The 26,619-nt window shown below is 37.9% G+C and overlaps 2 protein-coding genes across 4 annotated transcripts in view; one reads left to right on the plus strand and one right to left on the minus strand.

Moving 5' to 3' along the window:
* LOC149838250 (uncharacterized) overlaps positions 1-10,774 on the plus strand; it is a 52,773-nt gene extending 41,999 nt beyond the window's left edge. Inside the window, exon 5 of the mRNA XM_090006471.1 lies at positions 10,138-10,774. Within this exon, the coding sequence (XP_089862597.1) occupies positions 10,138-10,581 (444 nt within the window). The 3' untranslated portion in view covers positions 10,582-10,774. The remainder of the gene's footprint in view (positions 1-10,137) is intronic.
* A 678-nt stretch (positions 10,775-11,452) lies between these two features.
* LOC149838251 (DNA repair metallo-beta-lactamase family protein) lies at positions 11,453-25,750 on the minus strand. Of its 3 annotated transcripts, XR_016431945.1 has the most exons (7): positions 25,355-25,750; positions 25,099-25,204; positions 24,370-24,581; positions 12,771-12,977; positions 12,151-12,685; positions 11,819-12,064; positions 11,453-11,672 (listed from the first exon to the last, which is right to left on the minus strand). XR_016431945.1 is itself a non-coding variant. In XM_090006473.1 (6 exons), the coding sequence occupies exons 1-6, from the start codon at positions 25,541-25,543 to the stop codon at positions 11,661-11,663; spliced, it is 1,593 nt and encodes a 530-aa protein (XP_089862599.1). In that variant the 5' UTR covers positions 25,544-25,750; the 3' UTR covers positions 11,453-11,660. The 3 variants fall into 3 exon arrangements, 2 of the variants coding, with proteins under 2 accessions (XP_089862599.1, XP_089862598.1); XM_090006473.1 differs by having other exon boundaries at positions 11,819-12,685; XM_090006472.1 differs by having other exon boundaries at positions 11,453-12,685.
* Positions 25,751-26,619: the final 869 nt, after the last annotated feature.

The raw sequence follows: 26,619 nt of genomic DNA on the forward strand, positions 1-26,619 counted from the left end.
AAAATGGTCTATATATCAACTAAATGTGAAAAATGTTTTTTTAAATGAGAATCTAAATGAAAAAGTTTATATGGATCCCTCACCCGGAGTTAACATTAGAGAAGGTCAAACCCTTAAACTTTTAAAAGCTTTATATGGTCTTAAGCAAGCCCCCAAGGCTTGGTATGATCGATTTAGTGATATCATGATTAAATTGGGATTTCGTTCCTGTAATACTGACACTGCTCTTTTTGTGAAAAGTGTAGGTACAAATATTGTTATCTTATTACTTTATGTTGATGACATGATTATCACAAAAAATGATCAAAATAGAATTGTTACAACAACAACAACAACTACGCCTTCATCCCAAAACAATTGGGGTCAGCGATATGAACCAAAAAAGAAATTCATTTTGGGTCTTCCACATGAATCCTTTTCCTCCAATCATTTCTATCCAACGCCATGTCCTCGGTGAGGTTCAAAGCATTCATATCCTTTCCTATCATCTCCATCCAAGTCTTCCTAGGCCTACCCCGACCTCTTTTAACTAATATATTTTCCCATTTCTCCAACCTTCTAACTGGAGCATCATTAGGCCTTCGCCGAATATGTCCAAACCACCGTAAACGATTCTCTCGCATCTTATTTTCAATGGGTGCAACACCTACCTTCTTACGTATCTCTTTGTTCCGAATCTTATCTTTTATTGTATTTCCACACATCCATCTAAGCATCCGCATCTCAGCTACACTCATTTTTTGAATATGATGTCTCTTGGCAGCCCAACATTCCGTACCATATAGTAAAGCGGGTCTAATAGTCGTCCTATAAAATTTTCCCTTCAACCGCAATGGCATTCTACGATCGCACAGCACTCCAGTAGCACTTTTCCATTTCATCCACCCAACCTTTATCCTATGATTTACATCTCCATCAATTTCTCCATACTTTTGAATGATGGATCCCAAATATTTGAAATAATCATTCACCGGTATATCTTGCTCACCAAGCTTCACTACACTCCCATCACTACTTCGTTGCTTACTAAACCGACATTCCATATATTTAGTCTTACTCTTACTCAACTTAAAACCTCTAGCTTCCAATGTCTGTCTCCATAATTCTAACTTAGCATTAACCCCAGCTCTAGACTCATCAATCAAAACAATATCATCAGCAAACAACATACACCACGGTACATTATCTTGAATTGATCTCGTAAGCTCATCCATCACTATCGCAAATAGGAAAGGGCTTAAAGCAGATCCTTGATGTAACCCAACCGTTATCGGAAAATTGGTTGTCACCCCTCCACAAGTGCGGACATTGGTTACTACTCCTTCATACATATCTTTAATTATACTAATGTACTTGAGAGAAACACCTTTCTTCATCATTGTCCACCAGAGAACGTCCCTAGGTACTCTATCGTATGCCTTCTCTAAATCAATAAAAACCATATGCAAATCTTTGTTCCTCTCTCTATATCTTTCAATAAGTTGTCTAAGAAGATGTATAGCTTCCATAGTTGATCTTCCAGGCATAAAACCAAATTGATTCTCCGATATCATGACAACCTTCCTCAACCTAGACTCAATCACCCTCTCCCAAAGTTTCATAGTATGACTCATGAGTTTTATACCACGATAGTTTGTGCAATCTTGTATATCACCCTTATTCTTATATAAAGGCACCAAAGTACTCTTCCTCCACTCATTAGGCATCTTATTTGTTCGCCAAATCAAGTTAAAAAGATTTGTCAACCATTCTAAACCTTTCTCTCCCAAGCATTTCCAAGCCTCGATAGGTATACCATCTGGGCCAACTGCCCTTCTTGATTTCATTTTCTTCAAAGCCTCTGCAATTTCTTTCTTTTGAATCTTGCGCATGAAGTCACGATTTATCTCATGAAAAGGAATGGAGAAGTCTCCAAGATCTTGAGCATGACTATCATTAAATAGCTTATCAAAATAATCTTTCCATCTCTCCTTAATCTCCTCATCTTTGACTAAAACCCTTTGCGTTTCATCTTTGATACATCTAACCATACCCAAATCCTTCGATTTCCTATCTCTCATCTTTGCAAGCCTATAAATATCCTTCTCGCCTTCTTTGGTATCCAACTTGTCATAAACCTTATATACCTTAGCCCTCGCGTTTCGAACAACTTTTTTAGCTTCCTTCTTTGCTATCATATACTTCTCCAAATTCTCATTATCACGACTCTTACTTAGATTTCTATAACACTCTCTTTTAACCTTAATAGCTAATTTGACATCCTCGTTCCACCATGATGTATCCTTACCTAGTGGTGCACCGCCTTTAGACTCACCCAATACCTCCTTAGCTACTTTTCTCATACCACCCGCTATCTTATTCCACATTGATTCTGAATCCTCCTCGAGACACCAATCAACTTCCTTAACTACCTGCTCTACAAACATTCCTTGTTTAGCTTCTTTCAGTGCCCACCACTTAATTCTAGGATCTATCCTATGTCTATCCCTTTTGCGGCATTGTCTAATTCTAAGATCTAAAATTAAGACTCTATGTTGTGTAGCTACACTTTCTCCTGGTATAACCTTACAATCGATGCAACAACCCCTATCTCTCTTTCTAAGTAGGAAAAAATCTATCTGACTCGTATTAACCCCACTTTTAAATGTTACTAGGTGAGACTCCCTCTTCCTAAACCAAGTGTTTGCTAAGATCATATCATAGGACAAACAAAAATCTAAAATCCTTTCTCCACTTTCATTTCTTTCTCCTATACCATAGCCTCATTGGATATTCTCAAATCCATCCCTACTAATGCCTACATGTCCATTAAGGTCACCGCCGATGAAAAGCTTTTCTCCATAAGATGTCTCTTGTACTACTCCATACTACTCCATAAGATGTCTCTTTCTCCTACACATAACATCTACTAACTCTACCAACTTACCAGTTAAAGACCCTATGTTCCAAGTGGCTAACCTAATTTTATGGTCTTGGACTAACTTCTTTACCCCCACCCGTCCAACAAAGTGATGGAACCCTTGCCTATTTGACACCACACCCGGGCGCCGGTGTGACGCGTCGCTTCTGGGCGACGACCTAGCAACCCTTGCACATTTATCACTGCCTCCGGGCCTAGAGAGTACAGCGCGTCGCTTAGTAGGGAACGCCCCAACGAAATTCTCATATTGGTTCATTTTCATAGGATATGACAGTTTTTATGCTGGCTGTCACAGGCCTACCGCAACCCTCCTCCTTTATCCGGGCTTGGGACCGGCAGTGTATAACTACACAGGCGGAGTTGATCAAAATAGAATTGTTAATGTTAAAAATATGCTAAAAGATAGTTTTGACATATTTGATTTAGGTTTTCTTAGATATTTCCTTGGTATTGAAGTTGCGTAGTCTTCCCGAGGATATATTTTGTTACAGATGAAGCTTACTGTAGATATATGTACTAAGTTTGACATTTTAGATGATAAAAAGGTGGAGACTGCAGAAGTAATAAATGCAAAATTAAGGTTGGAGGATGTGGTTCTTCTAGAAGATCCCACACCCTACAGACAACTCATTGGATCTCTCACATATCTGACTATCATCAGACCTGACATCGCTCACGCTGTTCACTCTGCTAGTCAATTTCAACATGCTCCTACAACTGTGCATATGAGTGTCGTGCTTCGGGTCATCCGATACCTCAACACCATAACTAAAGGGCTATTTCTATCCTCATCTTCTTCATTAAATTTACTTGCCTATACTGATGCAGATTAGGGAGGTAATCCTAATAATAGGATCTCAACTACTGGCTTTTGTGTCTTTTTAGGTGATTCTTTAATTGCTTGGAGATGCAAGAAGCAACAGAAAGTCTCACTATCCTCTACTGAAGCAGAATACCGGGCTATGACAACCACTACAATGAAACTTGTTTGGCTTTGAAGTCTTCTCAAATATATGGGGGTTGAAATTAATGGAGCTTCAAAGCTTTGCTGTGACAACAAAAGTGCCATTTATATTGCCCGCAATCACCCCTTCCATGAACGGACTAAACATATCAAAATGGACTGCCATTATGCTCGTGATGAGTATCTACGTGAAACAGTTACACTGCCACATGTCACATCAAAATATTAGTTAGCAGATTTTTTCACTAAAGCTCTTCCTGCTCTACGCCTCATGTTTCTCCTTGGCAAACTTTCGGTCATCTCCCCGTAAAGTTTGAGGGGGGGGGTGTTAAATCATATGTATTAATACATATATATATATAACACTATAATACCCGATAAGGGTATTATAGTCTTTTCACAGTTTTATTAAATACCTATTTTTTTCTTTATTGTCTGTTTTTCCTTTTTTTTGTTTTGTTTTATTTCACACCAAATAGGGGCCCCACAATAGAGTCGTTGGGCCCCCCAACGGTCACAAATGTGACCGTTGGGGGCTCCCAACGACTCCTTGGGAGCCCCCTTTTGGCCTCCTTTTTTGAACCCTTAGTATGTGTATAAATAGGGGTGAAACCCCTTGTATTTTTTAGTGAAGCCTTTGTGCTCTCTTTCAATAAAAGAGATTTTATATTTTTAGTTTGTGATTCTTTAAGGCTTGTGTATGTATTGTCCCATAGTGGACTTGGCTATTATTTTCTTTGTGTATTTGTCCATTGTTGGACATTGTGAATCCTTGTAGCATTCTTTATCTTTTCGCATACTTCATTACAGTGGTCGCCATGACACGATACTCAGTTTCAGTGAAGGAGAGTGACACCTCTTGCTTTTTGCATCGCCATGAAATTAGAGAGTTACTTATAAATACACATAAACTAGTGGTTGAGTGTCTATCATTGACATCCCCTCCCCAATTAAAATCAGAATATGCAATGACTTCTAATGAGGAAGAGGATGATAAAAACAAGCCAAGATTAATAGATTTTTTAATATATCTAACCATTCTCATTACAACGCTCATATGCACTGTAGTGGTAGCATGCTGAAATTGACTAGCAGAATGAATAGCATGAGATATATCAAGGCGGGTAATAGAAAGATAAGATAAAGCCCCAATCATCTGTCTGTAGGGCGTTGGATCTTACAAGAGCTCTCCATCATCTTTTTTCATTTTGGCGTTTATGACTTCTGGAATGTCGATCAATTTCTCATCCGAGAGTCCTAATCTTTCAATGATCTCTGCTGCGTATTTAGTCTGTGACAAAAAATAACCACGATGTGAGTAAACAACTTCTATTCCAAGAAAGTATCGTAAAAAACCAAGATCTGTCATATCAAAGTTGGCTTTAAGCACATATTTAATATGATTAACTCTCTGCTTATCATCTCCTGTGATTATCATATCATCTACATACAGTAGTAAAATCACCATCCCTGTATTAGAAGACTTAACAAACAATGCAGTATCAGTAAAACAAGATTTATAATGAAGTCATCACATCACTGAACCTATCATACCAAGCCTTTGAAGCTTGTTTTAGGCCATACAAGGCCTTACGCAATCGGAGAGTCTCCCCATGTGCTAAAGTCAGGTCAGGTGGAGGATCCATGTACACTTCTTCATCTAGATTACCATTTAAAAATGCATTTTTGACATCTATTTTGAAATATAGGTCATTTCCTAATTGATGTTATATCAATGAGAGTTCTGACAGTAGTCATGCGAGCAACTGGAGCAAATGTCTCATTATAGTCAATCCCATATTCTTGACTATATCCCTTTGCCACTAACTTAGCCTTATATCTTTCTAATGTTCCATCGTACTTAGTTTTTACCTTGTACACCCCTCTGCATCCTATAGTTTTTCTTCCTTTAGGTAATGTTTGAATCTCTCAAGTTTTTGCTCTTTCTAATGCTTCTAACTCATCATTCATGACCTTAACCCATTCTTGACGAAATTTAGCCTCGTGATATGATTGAGGTTCAACATACGAGTGAATAGCCATTAGGCAAGATCTATACCTTGGTTCAAAGGAATCGTACGAAACAAATCTACTAGGAGTTTTTGAAATTCTTATGGATTTTCTAAGGCTAGAAGGGTCTTCTTGGCTTTGAGAGTATCTTTCTAAATCACATGGTGGATGACCTTCGGTACGTCGAGCATATGTTTGTAAATTATTGTGAGATAGGTCTATATTGTCAAGATTTCTACTCACATTCTCATTTGCCTCGTGTATGATTTGGCTTTCATGAATATTTTCACATTTATCATTGACTAGATAAAAAAGGAACGAATAGTCAAAACTCTCTTGGATATTATCCTTGAAAAAACCTTTTTCATTTTGGAGAAACGTAACATTTTGAGAAACATACAATTTGTTTCTTTCAATGTCATAACATCTATATCTTTTTTGGTTTTCGGCATAACCCCAAAACACACAAGGAATTGCTTTAGGAGAGAGTTTATCATTCTTGTTGGTAAGAACAAAACATTTGCACCTGAATACCCTCAACCTTTTGTAATCGGGAGACGTTTTATAAAGCTTTTCAATAGGAGAAACATTTTCAATATTTTTTAGGGCATTCTATTTATCAAATAGACCGCCGTAAGAGCGGCTTCGACCCAAAAAACTTTGGGAACATTTCTAGATACTAGAAGTGTTCTAGTGGTTTCAATAATGTGTATATGCTTTCTTTCGGCAAGACTATTTTGTTGAGGGGTGTACAGACGATTTTTTTATGTATAATTTCATTTAAGTTAAGATAATTTTCAAATTCTTTTGACATAAATTCTCCTCCGTAATCAGTTTTAAAGATTTGAATATTGGTTTTAAATTGATTTTGTATATGACTATGAAATTTTTTAAAACAATTAAATACTTTCGATTTGTGTTTTAAAAAGAATATCCAAGAGTGTCTACTATAATCGTCCACAAACACAACATAATAAGAAACGCCTCTTTTGGATACGATCGGTGTGGGTCCCTATACATCCAAATGCACTAATTCAAATGGATTCTTAGTTATAAGATGTCTTGTTCCAAAAGGTAAAGACTTCATTTTGCCAAGAATGCAATCTTCACGTACAAAATTTTTCCTTTTACAATTTGAAAACAATGAAAACAATTGTAATTTGGTCACACTAGAATGTCCTAGCCTTTTGTGTCAAATTTCTATATATTTCTTTTCTACAAAATTACAAAAAAGTTGTTTTGGCAATTCAAGATTGTCTATAACATAGAGGTCTCCTCTTCTATGACCTTGCCCAATCGGCTTCCCAGACTGAAGATCCTGTATTAGACAATCATTAGATGAGAAAACTATTTTGCAACCATAGTATGCAATTTGAGAAACAAATAAGAGGTTTAAGTTCAATTTTGGTACTACTCTAATATTTTGTAGGTGAAAGATAACTGTTTTTTGATAAATACCATTTTTTTTTTTATTTTCAAAGATGTGCCATCGGCAGTAGAAACACAAGAATCATTTGAGTTAAACTTGCATTCGGTCAATATGGACTCATTAGGGGTCATATGAAATGAAGCACTGGAGTTTAGGATCCAAGAGGTCTTACCATGGTTGTCACTTGTCGATATGGCCGCTCCCGAATAAGGAGATTGAGATTTAAGCATAGGTTGCAATGCCTCCATTAATTAAGCTAAGGAGAGCGAACCAATGCATTTGGAGACATCAACTTCACTCCTTTCAACCCAAGCCACTTTTTTGTCTTCTTTATAATCCTCCTTTCTTTTGGGACAAAAATGTTTGATATATCCCGGTTCATAGTAATGATAACAAATAATTTTTTCACATTTTTTTTTGAATCATGATCACCCCTCTTTTCATAGTTGGGGTTTCTACCATTCTCATTTTTTACAAAATGAGGTGGTTTATAACTCTTAGTATGTTTTTCGGGTTTCGACATAGCAAGCACGGATTCTTCATCCTTAGAAGCGGACGGTCTTTTCAATCTATTTTCTTCCATAGTTAATTCTTCAAGTGTCTCAACTATGAAAGAAACCCCTTCTCTATGAAGAAGAGCGGATTTAGTTTCTTCAAATTTGGGCCTAAGCCCATTTATGAATTGATAAAAATGCTTCACTTTGATTTGATTTTCGCGGAACTCAACATCTTGTGGGCAATACTACTTTGGCTCAAGAAGAGCCAATTCATCTCAAAGGAGAGAGAGTGCATTGTAGTACTCTCTTGTGCTCATGCTCTCTTGAATCATTGTCCTTACTTTATTTTGGACATTACAAATATGCGCAATATCCTTAAGACTATGTCTTTAAGGTATTTTCATGCATCACTAGCGAAGTCAAACTTTGCCAAACTAGAGCATTTGTGAATGCCCACACTATTGATGAGCCATCCAATAATTTTGGAATGACCCATCCTCCATTCCTTCCATCTTTTCTTATATTTGGAAACGGCTTTAGCCATTTCATCTCCTTGAAGCGCAACTTCTTTTTCATTCTCCAATTTTGTAAGGATAAGTTTAGGTTCCTTTTCGGTGCCGTCAACCAACCCTCAAAGCTCATTTTCCCATATTTTATGTTTTACTATGGATGCCCACATCACATAGGGTGTGTCGTTTAGGCGTACGAGAATGGAGACTATCATTTCTCTCTCATTCTCCATTTGCAACAAGAGAAAGCAAAATAGAAGAAAAGGAAAATGAGAGAAAGAGAGAAAAGGAATGCAATACAAGACTTTTTGGAGATGGTCCGCTTACCGATGCAATAATCAGAATTTTGATGTATTTTGCCAAGTCCACTATCCTTCTCTTGATCACGATCCTTCTTCTAACAAACGTCCTTTGGAATACCAAAGCTCTGATACCATGTAATGAAACGGATAAAATTCAATACACATGCAAGAACACACTTTCAATCAAGTAGAATACTTGATTGAATCACCGATCCACCTACACAGGGGTCTAAAGAATTGTTATTGCATATATTTACTCATGAAAATGAGTTGAGAAACTACAAGGCCTATTTATAATACAAAGCCACATGGGGAGCAGCCCAAAGTAGCTGTTGGGCTGTATGACTGTTGGGAGCAGCTCCAACAGCTACTTTGGATCTGCTCCCAATACTTCAAAAGTTGAAAAAGTAAAAAGTAAAAAACAGAAAAAAGAAAAATAGATTGTCAGCCCCTAATGGGCTGACGCCTATTACAGTGAAAATACTAAAATACCCTTATGGGTATTTCGGTTTACAGTTAAGTACATATACATATATGTATATATATATATATATACATATACATATGTATATGTATTAATTATATGCTTCTATGAGCATGCCCATTTCACAAAATTGTCGTGTTCCTGTCCCATGTCTGTTGCATCTGCATGCCTTATATGTGACAGCTTATAAGCAAGCACTGCAATTACTCTGATATTCTAGGTGCAGATTTATCCATGGGATTAGATAATTTCAGAGGTTCATATATCAAACATTGATGTTTCTGCTTCTCAAAAATATAAATTTTGTGACCTTAGTCCTTATCTGTATTATCTAAGAGAGTGAATAGTTGTGAAATAATGAGAAAGCGGGAAATAAGAAAGAGATGAAAGGCATTTTTGCTGCAGTAGTCGTCCCACTCTAATTGTTGTTTGAGGCCTACCTTGTAAATTATACCACTACACTCTTGGCAAGGATGTGGCTAGAAATGCATCCTTTCACATCATTTTATCTCTTGATATACTAAAACATTCACATGTCACAATAAAATCACTAACGCATTCTAATGATCAGATTATGGTGTTGCATGTTCTATTTGGGGCATGTATGTTTTAGACCACATAAAAACTGTATTTTATGTTGCACGTGATGAGACTGTCCTTTGCTTTTATGGTGCAATATCTTATATATCCACATTGATACTTGCAAATGTGAATGGGGTTTGGTTTGGATCTAGGCATAAATGAACATCTATACACCATAAAACACACCTATTGCCCCTAAAAGCTGAAAAATACCCATCTGTGTGCCTACAAATCACAGAGATAAAAAACTTTCAACATGGGAAGCCCGAACCGGTTATTTTATGGGGAAGACCTATTTACTTCCCTGCATTTCCATGAAGAACTGGGCCCGTAATGAATCACACATGGGATAAATAATTCCATTGCTTTTCTCCTCCCAGATGTTTCAAGAATCAAGGCTATAATCCAATAATTGATGATTGAATTCTTCTTTTTCAAAGGTTTGTGAAATGGAACCTGTTTTTTTCCGTGAATGTGATTCTATGGTGAGGAATTGGCAAGGGAGGCTGGAAATTCTAGCTGTTTCTATGCATGTCGATGGGGATGCACATGTTGATGAGTATGAAGATCACGAGACTGCTCCATCAAGCTTAGAGAGACAACCTGCGGATTCTGCTTCTCAATTGAGTAAGGTGATACAGAAGCAACTTACCATCTCAACCGAAAATGTGAATGCTGGAGAACAGGTGAAACAGCACAAATGTAGCACATGTAACGCCCTCGTGGGAGATGCCAAGCAGTACCGTGATCACTTCAAGAGTGATTGGCACAAGCACAACCTTAAGCGCAAGACGAGGCAGCTCCTGCCTCTCACACTGGAAGAGTGCATGGCTGATACGGAGGTGGGTGACTCTAAGAATGATCTAAAGGATTATTCCTTCTGAGATGAGAAAGGAAATGGTATTACAAAATATGGTATAATGTCACTATTCCATCTCGAGATGGCATATTTGGCAGAATATAAACTGTACTATCAGAAAACTAAGCTTCAAACTAGAGGCTGTGAAAAGATGCTGACCTTAAATTGCAGTCTTTTAGTTTTTATTTTTTCTGTTTAATTTTTTGATTAGTGCTTAACTCTCTCTCTCTCTTTGTGTTTGTTTTTTTTGCCATGGCTTCTTCAGTATGTTGGTAATCGTCCGTATAAAGCCATGCCAGCTAATTTTTTATAACGCCATGCCTGAAAAACATGATGGCCTAAAAATGATTGAGGCAGTGCCATTTGCATTAAACGCACTGCCTAAATTTAGAAGAGGGAAAGAGAAACAGAGTTAATCCCTGTAAAAGTACAGTTGGATTTTTCATATCCAAGAGTTTGGGTTCTTGGGTTCTTGGGTTGAGGTATTATCCAAACAACACTATAACTCTGCTGCATCTAGAATGAATTAATGTGGTTAACATGCATCACCTAAATGAAGTAGAGTTTCTTGTGTGTTGTGGGCTGGCCGAAGGGAAAATCCTCCAATCACTGACCATACATTGACAAGTCTCTGGTTGGTAAAACCGGTGAGCTCCCTCCTGTCCACTGTGTCTAAACATGGTTGCTACCAGATGTGCAGAGCCCTTGTGGGCAAGCATAGGAGTTTCTATTAGTTTATTTAGAATTATATTGCAATGTGACGCTAAACCATGGTCAACACACTCGCTTGTGCACGCCAACTGTGTCTAAACATGGTTAACACACCATCCAAACAGGGAAAGAGTTCTCCATCTAGCTTGCTTAGAATTAAACTGATCTGCAAACTCATAAACTCGTTTGTCTACTAATGGCCTATTTGGAACTTCAGTTAACGTTATAGAATTACAAAGGATTATAGCACAATAAAAAATATTTACACTTTAAATGGTAGAGATCACGTCCTAATAGATACAAGAATTGATACACATTTTCTTATTCGAATGCCAGAATAATCAAATTAGGCAAGTTGCTAACGCGGGGAAAGAAATCAGAACTCAGTGGCTATCAAACAGCGATCTGCAAGTTCCAAGCAATAAATCAGAAATCAATAATTATCAAACCGTGATCCAAAAGATCATGCTGATTAGCAACCACCTCAGCAATCATGAAATGGAGACAATTTGCAAAAGTAGTTTCACCCTTCATCTCTTGCCTGCACAAACCTTGGCTCGTTTTGCAACATCTATAAGCTCCACAAGAGATGGCAGTGGTCGAGGCACTGGAACGTTCATTGATCTGTACAGCTTTCTTAGGTTCAAATCAAGGCTCCTTGATGGTCCAACACAAGAAGCGTCTTCCTCTAGACCACTATTGAGTGCAAGGCTTTGTGCTTCTTTGCTTGTATCACTACCACCATTATATTTCTCTTTACATGTATCAGTAGAACCATCTCCTCCAATCCCTCCAACCTTTGACAGTTGTTCAGCTACATCAGTAATCTTTTGTGCAGTTGAAGCTTTATGTGGTTCAGGAAGTGTCAATGAGTGATGAATACCTAACCATGCTCTTCCAAACAATGTAAGGGAACCAGCCTTGGCTGGGGAAGATAAAATCCCATTTTGTTTCATAATGGCTGGACCCATACTTGGAGGTTGTAGATCATTAGCCTCTGCTTCAGTGGCACAAGCTTGTGTTATTTGGAGCCCTTCTGTTCTAATATCCAGTAATTTCCACAAGGGATCATCTGATGCTACAGAACCAATGCTACAGTTGCTTCTTACATAGTCCAATTCCATAGCTCTGCAACTGGGAGTTGTTGAAATCACTCGCTTTGGTTGGAGATACTGCAAAGCTAATTCCAGTTCTTCCCTGGATGAATGCATAGAATAACATATATGCCAAACACCAAACTCATCCCTTTCAGCTTGCTTCCATCTTCTAGTACATTTCTTATCATCTGCACTGTCCTCCCTGCACGCATACCATTGTGCAGAAGCACGGATAAAGAGAGGCTCTGGTTGAAGATTAACCCTAGCTGCAGCAAGTTTTGCCTCAGCTCTTTCATATAATCTGGGGAATCCCTCACAAACCTAAAAATAGGACCGAGTGAGCAGGCACTTTCTCCAGTTATCATCTGGCGATTACTGTTATTACTACCATAGCCAAAAAATTTACCTGAAAGCGAGAGGATGAATCATCAGTGATAACATCTGGAGCTATTATTTTAAGTGCTTCATAACATTCAGCACTTGCAGACTTGTCAATGTATATCTTGGAACCAAATGTTCTAGAAACATTCACCAGGATTTCTTCCTGCCCAAGAAGATCACAAGCCAGATACACAACAGGTGTATTTGGATGCTCCCATATGCACTTGATCACCTACATGAACACGAAAAACATTTAAGGACATCAAGCAGCTATAGCTTTTTAAAGGACCTATACAGCATAGGAACCATTTTCCATCCATATGGACAGACTGGAATAAGCCATCCTTACTTTGATCCCCCTAACTGAGCTATGCAATGAGCTAGATGCAAAGCTTTATAATAGATTAACAAACTTACAGCCACATAACTCTGTGTTAGAGACTAGAAAAAGGATGACTGTTGAAGTTGATGGCAAAATAATAAGCATCAAATTCTACAACTAAATAATAAACAACTACCCCCTCCTCTGCAAACTATCAAGACATGGCTGGCGAGATTTAAACAAGAGAAGAGAAAAGGTACACAGAAAACCCATTTCTAAGAAACCACTGGGGACAGGTGATGTCCAAGAACTGTTAAGCATAAGCCTCATGTAATAATAGTCAAATAATTTAATTCATATTGAAAAAATGAATGACAAAAATTTAAATTTAAGAAAAAAAAGCAAACATAAAAAGAATTTTAAAAACACCCAAATTCATAAAATCATAAAAGTAGCAGCTGGTATATATAATATGCACAACATTAACTGCAGAACTTGAACAATTTGATTTATCTGAAAATGATGAATCTAGTTCTTTATTTGGAATTCTCAGAAGTTACACAAACAAAAAAAGAAGCTTTACAATGAAGATTAAGATGTCATCTAGCTTTAGGAATACTTTTCCTTTTTCAATTTAAGATTTTTAAGAGCTTCCCTTGCTTATGGAAAAAGCAAAGTTTGGTGTATATAATTAAAAAGGTTTGGTAAGACCATAGTTACTGGAAGCTTCATAGATAGGTGGGAAGCTCTCTTCTTGAAAACTCGCTTACTCCTCGCTTCCGAAACTTGATGAGAATCTCGATTCTCCCACGTTTCTCCTATGTGTTGCACACGCTTCATCTATTCTTCAAACGCTTTCTCTCACTGTACTTTCATTTTTTTATATGTTTCCTCCCACGCTTCTCACTCACTTTCATGTGCTTTCTCAAAATTGACAGTCATCATTTTAATTCTTACACTAAAAAATCATGAAATTAAAGAATAATCACTTTTATTTTAGTTTTTATTTGTGTTCCATTTCGATTCTCATTCAATTCTTATATTGTTTTTTTTTATTACTCGTTTCCCGCTTTCTATATATTTTAAAATGCATCACTTCTCACTTTCACTTTCAGTATTGTTTCCCGCTTCCGCTTCCTAGTTTGGCAACTTTGGGTAAGACTAACAAGCTAAATAAGTTTTCAATATCTCACCAGCATTGATTTTGATGGATAAGCCTCAAAACATGAAGATGTAAGGCCTGAAGGTAAATCTTATCTCAAGCTTTAGATACAAGGCAGAATGAACCTACCCTTAAAATCTAAGGCTCAAGCCTTACAGATTTTCATAATGATAAGGAATACCAAGGCGAGAGACACTGTCGACAGGCTCACTAACAGAACTGTCAGAACTTGTATCATTTACTACACATGCATCTACAGCATATATTTCATATGTTTCTGGATGCATCCAAGCTTCTTCAGCTTTCTATCATATAGTGTTGCCTAAGAAGGAAAACTAGCAGATTAAAAAGGCTGATAAAAACATACATTTTTAACAGAGAAAAAAATAAAAGCAGACCAAGTCATGTAAATCAGTTGTCCGATTTACGAGAAAATCTACCCAACTACAAGATTATCTAGGAAAAGCAGAAAAAATGAAGGAAAATGCAGGAAAGTAGAAAGAAAATAGAAATAAACTGAAAATTAAAAATAACTAATTTAAATATCTCCATGAACTGTCTAACTACATGGATCTCCTTTTATAGATGAAGAGATTGCAATCCTATAAGATTGAGTTTTCTATTTTGATAAAGATAAACTAAGAAGCATTTTAATCTAATTAAACTATCAAATTCGGATTTGGACCCATTACATAAATCCAATACCTATTACAAATTATCCAAAACAAAAAAATCTAAAATGATCCAATGACCCGGTTTGTGATTCGTTCCTGTTTGCGTTTTTTCCAATTTCATTCCACCCTGTGGGTTATGGGCCCACAATGTGGGACCGGGTCTCTCTGCTGCTCCAGAAAAAGAAGGGGGCTTGCTGAATTTGGCCAAATGTGCATACCAAGGCCATGAATATTCTTTCCAAACCATTCATTGTCTTCTATTAGACCTCTATGTAGATCTGGATCAAGTGGGTCAAACATATCTAGTACTGGTATGCTCCAATCTGAAGTTGTCGTAGATACAGATTGGATGTGTTGCACTAAAATATTCATCTCTCCATGCTCCACATGTTGTTGAAGGTCCCTAATCAAATCCATCACTTGGATTAGGTCTGGATTAGGGAAAACAGGTATGACAGACTCTTGGATCTGAACACAAGGTTTGGTTTGAGAGGATTCACTAGAAGGTATATCTAATTGGTTTTGGGTAATGGTTCAGACATGAGAAGGTTTACTTTGGTTTGGATATGATTGACTTAGGTTTAGATCCACATGAGATTTATTTACGGATTCGGTAATGGATTCTAAGGTGGATTTGGGTAGATCCAATAAGTTAGATTTGGATCCACTAATTGGTTTTGGATACTTCTTTAATTGGATCGGGTTTTAGAATAGGCTCTGGGAGAGGTTTTAGAGTAGGCTCCTTTGAACAGGGCTTTACATGAGTCTCTCCTAGTTGGGTCTAGGTAGTTTTGGGGACATGTAGGGGTTTCCCTTCTTGTTTGAGCTTTGCTTCAAGATGCAATGCACTTTGAATAGTTTGCTCTAAAGACATGAATGTGACATGCCTCAATTTATGGAATATGCGAAATTCAAGCCCATCAATATATCTAGCAATTTGCTTATCACCGGTCTCCTGAATCTGGGCTTGTAATGTTACGCGTTGAAACTTCTCTGTATCTGTCACTTGGGTATGGGTATGGAGGGTACGACGCAACAATTCCCAAAAATGTGGGTACGGGGACACAACTATATATATATATATTAAATATCACATAAATACAAAATAAATTGAATATAATATATTATATACCAAAAATATATATTATATACTGAAAATATACTGAAAACATAATAATATAATATAATATAGGACACGTAAAATGGCATATCTGGTACCTATACCCATGTCGACACATGTACGCCATCTAAAGTGGCATGTCCTAGTAACATAGCGCTGTATACTCTTGTACTGATCTGGAGCATTGATAGAGACGGAGGCAATCCCAACGAGCGAGAATCACTTTTAATTTTGGCATTGGATCTTCACGTGCCTTATGTGGATCTGGATATATTGAATCATTTCTATGCTTATGATGGACCCTAGTGGGATTGGATCTTAGGACATGTAGGTTCTTTTGGGTTTGGATCAATTGTGGTTCCTAGGCTAGGTTAAGGCTTGAACAAGAGAATTTTGGGTTTTGGGGTGGTATTGGGTCAAATTTGGCTCCAAATAGGAGTTAGGATGAGTCAATGTGGGTTTCAAATAAGGGTTTGGGAGATTTTGGACTGGACCCGAATTCAAAACCATGGGAAACCTGCTCTTGATCTGAGAACCGGTTTGAGAAAGCTGTGAACTGGTCTGGAGTGCCTGCAAACCAGCTTGACTGACTGAAACATGTTCGAACTGAGTCGAGTAGGAACCAGTTTGCCTGGTTTGCTCCAAAGGCCCATTGTATGGGCTTCCACCTGTGGGTTTCGGGCTCAACGTTGCCCCACCCCACCATCTGTGTCATCGGGCGGAAAGGGGGGCTCCCTGCCGGCAAGAGTGGCTCCCGTCAGCCTATCCTGTCCAACGGTCGGTCTACGGGGATGATCCTGCTGGCGGTCTACCCCCCGCCAGCCTGGATGGTCATTTTCAACAAGGAGTGGTTGGCAGCGGACTGCAACCAAGGAGAGGCTGAAGGAGGGGCTTCGGTTGGGCTACCAACGGGCAACCAAGGAGGATGGTGACCACTGTTGGAAGGCCGGGAGAGGGAAGATGTTAGGGAGATGGAGGAAACAGGAAAGCAGAAGCCACAGGCCCGCAGGAGGGTTCGCTGCTGGGCGGGGCTGTATCCCGCAGCCATGTCCTGTTGGCAGATGATCGCCGGACAAGGTTTAGCCAGCGGCCAGGCCCTTGACAACTTGGTTGATCGAGTGGTTGATAGTGGAGTTGGGTGAAGAGGGGGAAGATGATGGTGAGCAGGGAGCACGGCAGGCATTGAGCAGGGATGCTGCCAACCAAGAAAGGCCACCGAACACCCACCAGGCGTGGCCCCTGAATCATCTGGTTGTTTGAGGAAAAGGGCAGCAGACCACCGCCGGTTGGTGGTGGTTGTCCATGCTCCAGCCTAGTATGGCTGGCTGTCGCACTACGATGCTACCTATAATTTATGAAGACATTTAATCGTGGAGCCTCTGTTAAATTATGTAATCCAATATATATATTATATATATATATATATATATATATATATATATATATATATATATATATATTAGCCGTAAGGGTATTTCAGTCTTTTTCTCTTTTTACGCATATTCATATTCTTGAATATGTTTGTATTTTGTAGTTTTTTATTTCTTTTATTTTTTCTTTTTTAAAATATGTACTGTGTACCTTGGGGGCCCCACATATAGTCGTTGGGCCCCTCCAACGGTCACATTTGTGACTGTTGGAGGGGCTCCAACGACTACATGTGGAGCCCCTCCAAGGCCCACTATGAGCTCTATAAATTGGCCCCTCTCCTTTGTATTTTTCTCATGGCTTTGGGTTAAAGCCCAAACATTCAATAAAGATTTTATTCTTTTTCGTAGTGCTTTTGTGAGATTGATTGGTTTGTGCTTTTGTGCACAAGTGTTCTTTGTGTTCTTATTGTGCATGTGCACTTGTCTTTCATCAAGAACATTGAGTCTTGATTATAGTATCTTGTTGAAGATATTTTTAGATGGTATCAAAGCTTGGTTTAAGGAAGAAAGATCGTGCATTCTCCACATTCTTGGGTGCCTCAAAAAATGTGCCTTCAAGCCATTGAAGATTGAAATGGATTATTTTCTTCGGGCAATAATTTAGAAGTCTTTTTTGTCAAGAGAGACTTCAAAATCCATTGAGGTACGTATTCCTTCTTATTTCTATCCTCTCTAATGGGCGAAAAGACTCCCACTTCTCCCTCAAGTTTAAACTCAATGGTTCAAATTATTATGTTTGGGCCGGCAATATGGAAGCCCATATTAAGGGAAAGGGGCTTTGTGGGTATGTTCAAGGTTCGATATCGGAACCCGAACAAAAAATTACCATTATGGAAAAATGAGATATAAAGATTCTTGAAGGAGAAGAAAGGCAAAGAGCGCTTGAAGATTATTCAAAGAAACATGACGAATGGGAAATGAAAAACTTCAAGATCCTATCATTGTTCTTCGCATCCGTCGAAACTAAGATCAATGCCAACATCATCAAATTCAAGAAAGCTTCTGAAGCTTGGCTATATCTTGAAAAAATGTATACTTTAAGAGATTTATCACACAAGTACTACCTTCAAAAGAGGGCATTAACCCTACAACAAAATGATATGACTATTCGAGAATACTTTGTTGAATTGTCTTCCATTTGGGACGAGTTTGCTATGCTTGAACCCAAATGGAGTGGTGAAGCTATCGATCTTAGACTAAAGCAACTTGAGGAAGATCGATTTTTTAACTTCCTAAATGGCCTTAGACCCGAATTTAAACAAATTCAGTCCTCTTCTTTCTTCTTTCACGTCTCCCTCCATTGAAGATGTTATCACTAAATTGAGTGGGGGAAGAAACCCGTATGAGTATTAGTAAGAACAAACCTAGCATCCTTGCTACTTCTTCTATTCAAGAAGAAAGTGGAGTGAATGTCGTTTCAAGACCGGGTAACAATGTGAGAACTTACAAACCTCCTCACTTCAAGAATCAAAATCAAGGAGACAATGGTCAAAATGGAAAAAGAGACTATAGCAAACTAACTTATCATTTTTGTAAAGAACCAGGGCATATCAAACCTATTTATCCAAAATGGAAAAAATTGCTTGCAATGGCTACCACATCTCAACCGGAAGAACGACCATCCTCTTCCAATGGGGCTCTCTCTTTACAACAAATTATGGAAGCTCTTCAACCACTTCTCAAAGGAGGAACTTCCGAAGCCGCTATGACAACCTCTTCACCCCCCGGTAAGATATCTTGGATTTTAGATTCCGGGGCATCATTTCACATGACCCTAAATGCTTGTTCTCTTTCCGAATACTCTAAAAACTCTTTTTCATCTTTTGTCTCAACGGCGGATGAAACATCTCTTAAAATTAAAGGAATGGGCAATTTGGAAAAACAAGATTTTTTATTTCAAAAATTAGATTTATACCAAAACTAAATTTGAATTTGCTTTCGGTTTCTCGACTCTCGGACCATGGTTGCGATTCTCTTTTGATAAATGTTGGATACAAGATCACTGGTTCGGGAGGTTGATTGGGGAAGGCTCTAGGAGAGGAGATCTCTACTATGCTGACTCTCTCCAAGTTCCCAAGAATCAATTTTGTAATGTTGTCCAAAACAAGGATATTCATGTATGACATAAGAGACTTGGACATCCCAACATTATTAAAATTTCATATTTACCTTTTGTTAAACACCTCTGTAAAGGAGACTTTGTATGTAATGAATGTATTCTTGGGAAAATGAAAAGTTTACCCTTTTATCAAAGATCCATGTTTACAACAAAACCTTTTGAAATTGTTCATTCCGATGTATGGGGTCCGGCTCCTGTGATATCTAAAGGATGATTCTCATATTATGTGATTTTTGTTGATGATTACACTAGGTATTGTTGGATATACTTTCTCAAACATAAACATGAAGTTTTTTCAACCTTTAAAACTTTTCATATGATGATTTTAAATCAATTCAATGAAAACTTAAAAATTCTTAGATCCGACTCCAAAGGAGAATACCTCTCAAATGAATTCAAGAGTTATCTTGAAAGTTGTGGTATTCTCCATACAAAATCTTGCCTCCTCAACAAAACGGATTAGCCGAATGAAAGCATAGGCATATTATTGAAACAACTCGAACTCTGCTTATTTCACAAAACATTCCAAAAAACCTCTGGGCTGAGGCAGCCCTTACTTCAGTCTATCTTATAAATAAACTTCCATCAAAGAATTTAAACAAAATTTTCCCTTTTGAAAAATTATACGAGAAGGAATCTGACTATAGCAGGTTAAGGGTTTTTGGTTGCAAATGTTTTGTCCTTATAGATAAAAATGATAAGCTTTCTCCAAAGGCAATTCCTTGTGCCTTTCTTGGTTATTCGAAAACCCAAAAGGGTTTTAGGTGTTATGATGTTAAGAATGACAAATTGTATGTATCCAGAAATGTGAGTTTTTTGGAAAATCTTAGTGGTTTTGAAAGTCTTAAAACTCATAATGAGAATGTGGATTATTCCTTTCTGTTTGAATTGTTGGCTAAAGACGATGATACAAGTGATGATGAGTCAACTCAAAATGATTCAAGTGATAATGAAATCGAAGAAACTATCACCCCTCTGCTTTCCCCGCCACATCAACATATCGATGAAGGATCATCTAGAGATCCCATCACCTATGTTCATAGAGATAAAAACACCTTCAAAAGTGCTCTTGAAAGATATGATGACACCAGTAGGTATGTTCCTCCTAAAGAAGAGAACCTACGAAGAACCAAAAGACCTAGGAAAGCTCCCTCTAGGTTTATCTCATATGACTCTTTTTCACCTAAATATAGGGTCTGTCTTAGTGCCATTCATTCTTACGTAGAACCTAAAAATTTTGAGGAAGCACGAAAATGTTCTGAATGAGAAAAAGCTATAGAGAATGAACTTGGTGCTCTAAGAAGAGACAAAACTTGGGTGTTCCAAGATCTCCCTAAGGGTAAGAAAGCAATAGGATGTAGATGGGTATTTAAAGTAAAAACTAAGAGCGATGGCTCCTTTGAGAGATATAAGGCTCGTTTGGTTGCAAAGAGATATAGTTAAGAATATGTGATTGACTATGAAGAAACTTTTGCTCTTGTAGCCCGAATGGTCACTGTTCGATGTCTCATCACCGTTGCTTCCATTAACAAGTGAAATATCTACCAAATGAATGTTAAAAACACATTCCTAAATGACGATCTAAATGAAGAGGTATATATGGATGCTCTACATGGAATGGAGACTCCCAAAGGGAAAGTACTTCGCCTTCGAAAATCACTTTATGGTTTAAAACAAGCCCCCAAGGCTTGGTATGATAGATTTAACTCCGTAATGTTAGAAAATGGTTTTTCTTCCTGACACAACCTTATTTGTTAGAAAAACCAATGCAGGGATTGTAATCTTGCTTTTATATGTGGATGATATGCTTATAACCGGTAGTGATTCTAAAGGGGTTAAAAGCATAAAATCAATTTTGAAAGATAAATTTGAAATGTTTGATTTGGGTTTTCTAACTTATTTTTTCGATATTGAAGTATCATACTCTCACAGAGGGTATTTTTTTATCTCAAACTAAACTTGCCTCTGAGATTATTGACAGGTCTGGTATTACAGATGATAAGGTTTGTGAAACTCCTGCTATAGTGGGAGTTAAGATGAAGGTTGGTGATGGTATTCCTCTCTCCGATCCCACCCCTTACAGACAGCTTGTGAGATCATTGATGTATCTATGTATTACTAGACCAGATATTTCTCATGCAGTTCACACTGCAAGTCAGTTTCAACATGCACCAACATCGGTTCACATGAGTGTCATCTTGCGGGTCGTAAGATACATAAATGGTACACTAAATAAGGGAGTATTCTTATCCTCTTCTTCTGAATTAAAATTAATTGCTTATACTGACTTTGACTGGGGAGGTGACCCAAATAACCGTCACTCCACTACTGATTTTTGTGTTTTTAGGAGACTCGTTGATCTCATGGAGATGTAAGAAGCAACAAAAGGTGTCTATATCCTCAACAAAAGCTGAATATCGTGCCATGGCGACTACTACCATGAAAATTGTATGGATTCATCAGCTATTAGAAGACATGGGGATCACAATAGAAGAACCCACTAAGCTATGCTGTGATAACAAGAGTGCAATATATATTGCCAAAAATCATACTTTTCATGAGCGGACTAAACACATTGAGATGGACTGTCACTATGTTCGGGAAGCGTATCTGAAAGGAGTAATAGATCTTCCATATGTAATTTCAGAATATCAGTTGGCAGATTTCTTCACCAAAGCTTTGTGTGCTCCGCGGTTCAATTTCCTCCTTGGCAAACTTTCGGTCATCTTGCCCTAAGTTTGAGGGGGGGGGGGTGTTAAATGATGTAATCAAATAGTGTAATCCAATATATATTATATATATATATAAGGTAATACATATACATATATATATATATATATATATAATATATGTATATGTAGCTACCGATTTTATATATATATTAGTTGTAAGGGTATTTCAGTCTTTTTCTCCTTTAACACATATTCATATTCTTGAATATGTTTGTATTTTGTAGTTTTTTTATTTCTTTTATTTTTTCTTTTTTAAAATATATACTTTGTGTACCTTGGGGGGCCCACATATAGTCGTTGGGCCCCTCCAATGGTCACATTTGTGATCGTTGGAGGGGCTCCAACGATTACATGTGGAGCCCCTCCAAGGCCCACTATGAGCTCTATAAATTGGCCCCTCTCCTTTGTATTTTTCTCATGGCTTTGGGTCAAAGCCCAAGCATTCAATAAAGATTTCATTCTTTTTCGTAGTGCTTTTGTGAGATTGATTGGTTTGTGCTTTTGTGCACAAGTGTTCTTCGTGTTCTTATTGTGCATATGTGTACTTGTCTTTCATCAAGAACATTGAGTCTTGATTATAGTATCTTGTTGAAGATATTTTTACAGCCTCATCACAAAGTAGGGTACAATGCAAATGATATCTTGGTGGTGGCAATAGGTGGCTACGCTGAAGAATTTATCAACCACACATGTTGATCGGTAACCAAGCTTGTCATCGTTTTGAGAAGATCTCTAGGTAGCAGTAGGTTTTGATCGCTCGGAACCGCTCCCTGGGTTGAATGCCTTGTAACTGATGAAACTGACAGGATCATCCTTCGAATGGAATTGATGCGATGATCTTGCTCTGATATCAACTGATTGCTTTGATACCAACTGCTGTAAATCGGTTGCCCAAGAAAGTCTACCCAACTACAAGATTATCTAGGAAAAACATGAAAAATAAAGGAAATGCAGAAAAGTAGAAAGAAAATAGAAATAAACTGGAAATTAAAAATAACTGGAAATAACTAATTTCAATATCTCCATGAAGTGTCTAACTACATGCAGAAAAGTAGAAAGAAAATAGAAATAAACTGGAAATTAAAAATAACTGGAAATGACTAATTTCAATATCTCCATGAAGTGTCTAACTACATGGATCTCTCATCTATTTATAGATGAAGAGATTGCAATCCTATAAGATTGAGTTTCCTATTTTGATAAAGATAAACTAAGAAGCATCTTAATCTAATTAAACTACCAAATATGTTTTGGACCCATTACATAAATCTAACACCCGTTACAAATGATGTAAAAAAAATCCAAAATAAAGTATGTGAATCTAAAATGATCCAATGACCCGGTTCGCGATCCATTCCTGCTCCTGCATCACCAAGTTAGTATTTGTTCATTTTTTAATCGACATCACCTATGGCAAATTGGACTAAATTAAAAAACAATTGCAGTAATTCACACAAGCAAAGGATTGACTGCAATAATTGCAGTTGTTCATGCAATCAACGCATTGACTACTACACACAAATAATTGTGGTTATTTGACCAGAAAAGATACATTTGGTCTTGTAAGGTCAACCAATAGGACATATTTGCAGTAGAATTGTCTTATCAAAAGCTACAAAAAAGGGAAACTCTATGTTCTAAAGGATTGGAAATATAGTGGTGAATTATGCTACAATTACACATTACAAGACCAGCATCTCATGTCACATTTCATCTTGGCGTCCTGAAGAGACTAAGGAAGCATTGCCAGCCAAATCTGGACATAAAACAATTAAGGAATTTACAAATGCAATCCCAGTGACCTGAATAAATCCTGTTTTCTTTCCAAAAATTGATAAAATTAACCATAGATTTTTCTTTTCAAAGATTTAACTGATAAAACTTTCCCTACAAGAAAAGAAAAATAGGAGAAGAGAATAATATCAGACTAATTGACAGAAACACGCAAACACAATGGCTTGGCACACAAAATGGAATGTGAAGCTACATAAGAATACAAATGCTTAACCAAACACTGAAACCTGCTATATGCCAAGCAAGAACAGCTGTAATAGAAAAAACATACCTGCTGAATAGCAGAGTTCTTGCTCGGAATCTTCATAGGATGCCCGCCAAATGTGCAGTCCAAGAACAGGTAATCCAGACAGGTCTTAGGCTTTCTTCCCTTTGTATTTATGTATTGCAAGGGCAAGCACTGTATACAATCAACAGTAAGTCTGCAATCTCCAGTGTGAAGTATATTACCAAAGTCACCCTCGAACAGAAGCATGATAGCTCCTAAGTTTTACAAATCAAAATACCAGACATACCATCAGTTTCCACAATACAAAGGATGATGACAACAAGCGACTGCTAGTTAATAAACAATTTGAATATTCAAATAAAGGAAGTTACTACGATGAGCGTGAAGCCCATAAACCACACAAAATTAAATGAATAATAACGGGACCACACTAGAATTTGGAAATCATTGGATGGCCTACTTGCAGGTTTGCAAGATCAATGTCCTATTTTGATTAGCTGCTACAGTTTGTACAGTTCAGGAGATATGGCGCCGCGGTGCAGCATATACAAGTGGTGGCATATAATGTTTACATTCATGTAGACTAGGTAGAAAGGATTTAGAGCTACACATAGGACACAATTACAAAAAAAACTAAACTAAACACAGAAAATTTTGAAAAAAGCTATTCGATTGATCTGAATTACGGAAACCCTAATGCCCAACAGAGAATCTAAAAACACCCAATATAAAAACACACACAAAAAGGCTGGATTCCTAGAGAGAGAATACCTGGGCAATGGTTGGCATCAAATGCCGTAACGGTGAACCGGCAATCAAGATCATCAACAACCATCGGCTCGCCGATCCTCATTTCGACAAAGAACGACTCATCCACCTTCACATGCGAAAACCGAACAAATCAAAAGCCAAACACAAAGAAGCCGCTGCGCGAGAGGTGGAGGGGAGGAGAGGAGAAGGGATCGGAAGAAAGGAAAAAATCAGACAACAACGAGAAGGGCAACCAATCGAATCGAGAAGAGGAAACCTGAGGAAATTGCCGGAGGATCAGGCGCTTCGTGATCTGGGTCGCGTAGATCGGGAACGAAGCGTAGAGCGCGATCGAGGACGCGTGATCCTTGTGCGCATGGGTGAGGAAATGGTATCGCTTCGATCTCGATTGCCGGCTCCATGTGTCGACGGAGAAGGGGAGCCCTCTCGGCATCTCGATCGGCATCGCCACGAGGAGAAGGACGACGACCGCGATGGGAACGAGATCAAAGGAAGGAGGAAGACAGTTTAGGGCTGGTCTCCTCTTCGTATCCTCTTCTTGGCTGCTGTTTCAGTGGATGAAAGGCGTCTTGAGGGATCAGAGGGAAGAAGTGAAGGAAATTAGGGTTTGTTTCTCCCCCTCCTCCGTCGTGGCTTCTGAGAGAAGAAAGAGCGCGAGATATCCTCCAACGTTCGAATTACTTTATATACACGCGGCGGGAAATAATATCTCATCGGGACTAAATCTTTAAAATAAGGCACCAGTGTATTTTTCTGCCACCTTTAAAGAAGCAATCTTTTTTGCCAAATTGAATGTGGACTCGTACAACCTTGCAGCACTTAAAACATTGTACTTGATTTTTGGATGTTTTTTGCTATCATACCGCCATAGCAACTCAAACGTGACCGCCTCTTGGAGCAGGTCTACGTAACGTTGTGTTTGTGAATAAACAAAGGCATTATTTAAATTTTGGAATTTCTGTCAAATTTTTTCTGGAAAAGGTACTGGATGTATGTTGGAGAACGACCCATCAACCTACCGATGGATTGAAGAAACAAGAAAAAGGAAAAGGAAAAAAATTACACACGGAAACAAGGAATTTAGGTGGTTCCGCAAAAACTATCTAAGCTTGCTTTGAGCCTCATATAGAGTACATTATAAGGATGACTCCTTATAAATAGGAGGATTCTACTAATTTTACAAAGAGACTACCAGTGTTGCTAGATATAACAAGGATTCTACGAGTATAGTTGAATCCACGGATATTTAGGATTTATATTAAGGTAGAAAACATGCTCCACACTCCTCCAACGCTGAAAATACAAGCAAAAGAAAAAACTGAGTTTAAGTTGGGGACGTTGGTTTAACTCCAGTGAGAATCTTTCTCCCACCAAAATGGAAGAATGAATCACATTGTCTCCATTCCATCACTTCAAAGGCAAACGCTAACCTGAAAGAATGGAGCATGAGAAAACGAGTCATTTTTTCATTTGTATGTGACCTTACTGTGATTCCGAGTCATACGATTCCAAATCAGATTT

The sequence above is a fragment of the Nuphar pumila genome, chromosome 5 (assembly GCF_984573655.1).
Source record: "Nuphar pumila chromosome 5, dmNupPumi1.hap1.1, whole genome shotgun sequence".
Classification (NCBI taxonomy): Eukaryota; Viridiplantae; Streptophyta; class Magnoliopsida; order Nymphaeales; family Nymphaeaceae; genus Nuphar; species Nuphar pumila.

Excerpts from the sequence above, each read along its gene's own strand:
- LOC149838251 (XM_090006472.1), bottom strand. The coding sequence starts at position 25,543 with ATGCCGATCGAGATGCCGAGAGGGCTCCCCTTCTCCGTCGACACATGG. Across the intron at positions 25,205-25,354 it reads TCCTCCGGCAATTTCCTCAG|GTGGATGAGTCGTTCTTTGT; the intron begins GTTTCCTCTTCT and ends TCGCATGTGAAG. Across the intron at positions 12,978-24,369 it reads AGAACTCTGCTATTCAGCAG|GTGATCAAGTGCATATGGGA; the intron begins GTATGTTTTTTC and ends GTGTTCATGTAG.